Source organism: Malurus melanocephalus, unplaced genomic scaffold (assembly GCF_030028575.1).
Source record: "Malurus melanocephalus ecotype Western Australia unplaced genomic scaffold, MMel_1.1 scaffold_633, whole genome shotgun sequence".
Taxonomy (NCBI): domain Eukaryota; kingdom Metazoa; phylum Chordata; class Aves; order Passeriformes; family Maluridae; genus Malurus; species Malurus melanocephalus.
In genome coordinates, this window is record NW_026623865.1 from 84,387 (window position 1) to 90,493 (window position 6,107).

At 53.7% G+C, this 6,107-nt stretch overlaps 1 protein-coding gene across 1 annotated transcript in view; it reads right to left on the reverse strand.

Annotated features, from left to right (window-relative positions):
* SH3RF2 (SH3 domain containing ring finger 2) overlaps positions 1 to 6,107 on the reverse strand; it is a 23,784-nt gene that overhangs the window by 2,876 nt on the left and 14,801 nt on the right. Inside the window, exons 4-7 of the mRNA XM_057383445.1 lie at positions 2,773 to 2,869; positions 1,571 to 1,741; positions 1,177 to 1,391; positions 378 to 712 (exon numbers count right to left, since the gene is read on the reverse strand). Of these exons, the coding sequence (XP_057239428.1) occupies positions 378 to 712; positions 1,177 to 1,391; positions 1,571 to 1,741; positions 2,773 to 2,869 (818 nt within the window). The remainder of the gene's footprint in view (positions 1 to 377; positions 713 to 1,176; positions 1,392 to 1,570; positions 1,742 to 2,772; positions 2,870 to 6,107) is intronic.

A 6,107-nucleotide genomic window follows, 5' to 3' on the forward strand; every position in this document is an offset into this window, starting at 1 on the left:
GGAGAAAGCCATTCCATATGGCTGAGCCCAAGCGACATGAGGGAGATGGGGGAGTTCTGCAAAGCTCTGCCTGACACTGCGGCATTTGCTCATTCCCTCCCAAACTCACAGGGATCTCAACTGGATTTGCTTGTGACTGAACTTAGTGACAGAGCCCGTGCAGCATCTGCCTTTCTTCTCAGCCTAATCTGAAGAGCTGCATCAGCAACACAAATACTCCATTTCTTAATGCATATGTCAGTGCCAGGGATTTCTGCTGGAAATYGGGTGAGGATGGAGCCAAGGGCTCGGGGGGTTTGGCCCTGGTTAGCTGTGGCTGGCACTGCTGGTTCCAAGGGACAGGGGACCCTCGGGGGCGGTGGCAGTGCTGGCTGTACCTTCTCGGCGCTGTTGCGGGAGGTTTCAGGTTTCACCAGGATGGACGGCGGGGCTGATGCGGGCGGCTTTGGRGCGGCCTCGCTCCTCACCGGGGGCTCCTTTTGATCCAGGATCACCGAGCTGCACACCGAGGGCGTYCGGCTCTCCCCTCCCCTCAGCACCAGCGCCGGGGAAGCCTCGTGGGAGAAGTTTGGCCTCGTTGCCTCGTCCATGGCAGCTCCGATGTGCGGGTAAAGCTGCAATTGCTGAGGTCGCCCCAGAGCCGTGGGACGCCTGAGGGATCCTGTGATCTGCACGGGAATGCCTGCCTGGCCCGGCCTCTGCAGGGATCCGTCTGGGGAGCAAGGACATGGACAGGAGTTTAGTCATGAAACCAAACTGTGCAGAGTGAGCAGTGTTACAGCCCTGACCATCAGCCCTGCCCACAGGATGCTGTGGGGCTGTAACCCCCAGGGATCACCATCTGCCCACCCCTGTGCCCCAGGACTGATTCTGAGTGTAAAACCATGGACAGTGACCCTGGCAGGGCTCTGCTGCCAGTCCTGGGAATACACAACTTGCTTCCCCAAATACCCTTGAAAGTGTATTACAAAGCAGTGTTTATGGGAYGAAGATAACCCTTGCAGACTCCTTGGAAAGAATATAACCACTGAGCTCYGCATAAAGCTTTGCAAGGAATGTTTCCGTGCTGAGTGAAAGCCCCTGGAATCTGCAGAGCAGCCAGAGCTGGGGCCAAGCACATCAGTGGTGTGGTTTGGGGAGATGTGCCCATCCCTCCCTCCMTCCCAGGGCACTCACTCTTCCTGGTGCTGCCTCGGCCGCGCCGCAGCGGTGCCGGTGCCGCTGTGCCCCTGCCGGGGCTGGGGATGGGCACGGGCAGCAGCAGCGGCTTCAGGGCTCTGCTCTGCCTCGGGCCGTTCTCGGACATGCTGCCTTGGGACGACAGCGAGGAGGTGGACAGTGTCCATGAGGTGTACAGGGAAGGCATCTTGGAGTCGGAGAGACTAGATTTCCTGTTGGAACACAAGGGTGAGAGCTGCCAGGTGCCACCCTGCCTGGCGAGGGACCCCCGGCCTTGGCAGCATCCTGGGGATCCCTCGCCATGGTTTCTCTGGAAACAACTTAACCCCAAGGCCTGTGTGTTACCCCTTCCCTCTGCCCGTGTTTTTATTTCAGGTGAGAAATTCCAGACCTGAAGAGGGGTGTGACGTAGTTGCTGGGGAAGAGGCCGACTCTGCCYGTGACCAGGGACATTCCCCGCAGCCAACCATCCTGGTCCTTCCCAAAAACACGCACCCCTTCTCCCTTCTGCAGCTCCAGCTCGTCGGGTCCGTGAGSCGTGTACGAGTGGAGAGCCACACACCTGGGGAGAGAGGGAGTGAGGGAGGCAAAGCTGCCCCGAGCAGAGGGGCTGTAATCCTGCAGCTCTGGGCTGGAGGGGGGATGCTCCTGGCTGTGGGTGAGCAGCTGCTGTTCACCTGCAGCATCTTCAACCAGTGCTGCATCCAGGATTGGGTGCTGCCATTGTGGAGAGAACTTGTATGGAGGAAACTGCCTGTTAGCTCAGGCCAAAGGGGATATGAATAAAAGAAGAGCCAGCAGGAATGGAGAGCAAAGCAGGTCAGGAGGATGGCTGGTCCCAGAAGTGCCAGCCCAGGGTGACAAATTCTGGGGAGGAGGCAGCTGCTGCTCTGCACTTCACACACCCAGGGCTCCATCAGAAACACTGACTAGGGCCTGACAAGTACCTGTCCTAAGGCAAAGCTCTTGAAAGAGCACAGCTATCATTCTCTGTTCCAGACAGCATCAGGAATTCATTCTGCCTTTGAAACCAGAGGCCTTGGATCTGTGTGCCTGGAGAATCACCAGCAGTGCTGGAGGCCCAGGGAAGAGCASCACCCCATCTTTGTCCCTTGAATTCTCCTTGACTGGAGCACAAGGACTGGAGCTGCTGCCAGTGGAGAATGGACAGAGGTGAGGTACAAGGAGGGATGTGGCTCCACCCCAGATAGTGAGGAAATCAGATTAGAAATTAGTCTGAAAGCTCCTCTAGACCAGTGGCCATGAAGRTTTTAGGATAAAGAACTAGAGGCACTGAAGGAGTAGGTAGTTTCTTTACACTTAAAAAAATTTGTAAAATGTATTGTTGACAAATAGGCAGAACTGTTCATCCATAGATCCTGCAGTGAGGCAGAAGGACACTCTCAGCTGTAAGATCAGGTCTCTGCCACCCTGCTCAGACCAGCTACCTTCCCACATGGATCCACATTTGGATCCACATTTGGATCCAGCTGTGCTCTGCTCTGTCTGTACTCCAGGCTGGCAGAGCCAGCTCAGGCTCCAGCTCCAGGAAATTGCAGCCCAGCCCCAAAGTGTTTCAGTTCCCTTACGTACAGGTAAGCTGGCCCGTGCTGCTGCAGGTGGGGAAGGGTGACGATGGCTGCTGGGGACCCCAGTGATCCTGGCTCAGGGTAGTAAGAGGTGCTGACCTACGGGAGAAAGGAAGCAAAGAAAACAAGGTGTTAATCTGGTTATCAGCTTCTTTTAGTTACTGGAGGAGCAGCTAAAAACAKTTGACTGCTGAAGAGTGTTTTTTGAAAGTGACTTCACCTACCCTTCAAAAAAACTACCAAAGACATTTCAGGAAACAGAAGAGTCTGGAGCAYTTGACTTAAAAAAAGACCAGGCAGCAAGAGGAAGACTCAGAATCACAGAATCATTTAGGYTGGRAAAGAYCTCCAGGATCATTGAGRGGTAATCAATAATCAAGGTGACCAATCCCCATCTTGGCACCAGCCCAGAGTGATGGAGCAGCATAACCTTAACCCAAMAATTATGACTTAAGAGAGTCACATTTGAGTCCCAAACCTGTATCTGTTGATAATCTCATAGCTGTGACATCCACTTGATGCTCCTTCACCTCTCCTTGTGCTTGGTGCTCTCTTTATCCCCCTTCTCTTGGCTCTGACCATGAAGAGTGCCTGGATCTGTTCAAGGTCTCTGSTGATGCTTCACGAGTGAAAAGGAGTTTGGGAATATGGCCCAAATTTCAAGCCCACGCTTTGAACCAGAAGGCTGTTGCATCTGCTGGATCAGGACTGGTGTGATCACTACTGTTTAACTTGTTTATTTTAGCTCCAGCTGGGAGTATTGACATTGCCTGAACACTAAATCCCAGTTCTTACTCCAGTGATGTTTAATGACTGTGATTAAAGGCATTTACCATGTCTGTGGTGTCCCTGGAGCCCCACAGGGCATTGCAGAGCAGGGTGGGCAGGGAGCTCTGCCAGCCACACCATGGGCACACAGAGCCCTTGCTTGGGTTGTGTGTGCCTGGGGTAGTACTTTCCCCACTATCATTCTGCACCTGCAGAGTGTTACCAGCCACCATAGTGCCCCCTCTGTGCACTCCTTGGGGTCTGTGGTGTTCCAGGGAGGAGCTGCAGTCCCGTTTCTGTGCTGAGGTAACTGTGCCTCGTGCTGTGCCAGAGCTGGTACCTGCCAGGGCCATGGGGTGACTCCTTGTCCTTGTGCTGGTGAGGTGACAAGCAGCGTGCTGGGCTGTCCCCATTCCCTGCCCTCCTCATCTCTCAGCTGGGTTTGGGGTCTCTGAGATGAGCAATGTGCTGTTGGGTGTCCTCTGTGCAGTGTCTGCTGAGCATCCAGCCACAACCCTGACCCAGGACCCGCTGTGTGGTCTGTGCCCTTCCCAGTTTGGTCTGGTGTCCCTTGTGCTTGCTGGGCTCTGCAGGGAGCCCAGGAGGGTCCCAGGAGGCTCAGGGCAGCAGAATGTTCCTGTGGATGTGCAGGCAGTGGTGCTCTCCAGCAATGAGCACAGGATCGTTCAYGATGCAAGCTGGGCCTTTCATCTGGTGTTCATTTCAAATCCAATTTCTCGTGGTCATGTCTGTAATGTGGTGCTGCAGCACTGCCTTGGCAAGGACCAAGGGAAAAAGAGAAGTGACTCACCCGCTCTGATGCTCTCCAGTAAACTAAATTAATTTAAACACCCCAGCAATTCCAGCTTGTCTTGGGTCTGGAGTGGCAGGTCAGCTCCAAACCTTCTCTGCATTCCTCRTTTTCTAGTGCAGGCAGGATCAGACCAGGTGCTCATAAAGTTGACTGGAAATTATAATTCTGTTTTATTAATTACCATAATCAAAATACCTGAAATTTGGGTATTTGGAGTTCCTTTTTTTCCTGAACTGGAGCAAAATAAAAACCTTTTGCTGGTTTTCCTGATGGAACTGTGTTGATATGTCCCCTTCTGAGTGGAAAGCTCTGTGTTTTTCATYTCTTGTTCCCCTCTGTCTGGGAACAGCCATCATTTAGAGCATCCTCAAAGCTGCCTTTTTGTTTGCAACAGAGAGCAAAAAAGACTGACGAAATACTTTGGAGCCACATGTAATTARTTTCAGCATTCACTTTTGCTGATCTCTTGGGAGTACCTTGCAACGCCTTGGATGTACCAAGGGTGTAATTCCCTGCCTCTCCTGACATCTCTCTCTTTCTCTCTCCATCTCCCTTTCTCGTGTGTCACCAGTGACATTCCAGCACTGCTGACAGCACTGCAGAGATGTGATGCCATGTGGGGAGGGAGGCCTTGCCCACCCCGGGGAGGGGGAGCTCTGGGTGCTCCTGGACATTGGGCCCTGCAAATCCCAATCATTTCATACCCAGAAAAGCCAGAGGTCCCGGGAGTCAGCTGTGGGTTTATCAGCTCCCTTCACCAAGTGACAAGGGAGAGCAGGAACTCAGCCAGACATTCCCTGACCCCAGGATCACCAGGGCAGGGAATCAGCTCAGCAGGGACTGGGAAGGGATTCCAGAAGGGAGGGCGTGGGTGCCCTGCTGCCCTCGCCCCACAGCTGCTTGCACAAGAGACACATGCACAGACAGGGCCACCACAGCCCTGCAAACTGGTTCTGGCTGCACCTGAGCCCGGCTTGGCACCACCACGGGGAAGGAAGAGCCGGAGGAGGAGGGCTGGGGCATTGCTGATTGTTCCCTTTTATGGGCTGAAATGATCCGACCTGCTCCCTGGAGATGGGGATGCCAGGCTGTGGGGAGCCCTGGAACCCTGCAGCACAGCCCCTCTGGTTTGGCTTTCCAGCCACATTCTGCTGCTGCTGCTGCTGCTGCTGCCTGGGTGCCAGGGGCAGCCCCAGCTCCCTCGGCCTCTCAGGTACCCGCAGTGGCCACCTGGTCTGCAAAGGAAACTCAGCTTAGTCATTGCAGTCCAGAGCCAGAGATGGAAAGGGAAAGGTGCATCCTGTGCAGCCCCAGAAATGGCACAGATTCCCCTGCAAACCTCTGGGAGCAACACTGCTGTTTGAAAGCAAGGAATTTCCAAACCTCTCTTGTTTCTGCTGTTGGCGGTAATTCACACTGAGATTTTTGGGTAAGATCCCTTCAGGGGTGTGAGAAATGCTCATTTGAGTTGAATTACAGAACCACTGTAGGGTTTCATTTCTCTCCATCACCCAGGACATCACATCCTGGCTCTTTGCAGGCTGGTGCTGAGCACAAATTGCCTGCCAGGTGTTATTGCCTGGACACGGAATGCCAGGGGCTGGGCCATTGCTCTATAAAATGTTGGAGCAACCTTCAATACAAAAGATGTCATATAAATCTAAACAAACCCTTTTTCTCCCATTTCAGATATCTGTGAAGGTTCTGTGGTCAGATCTTTAGTCAGTGTGGGAATCAAGGGTGAGACTCCTGTGCCT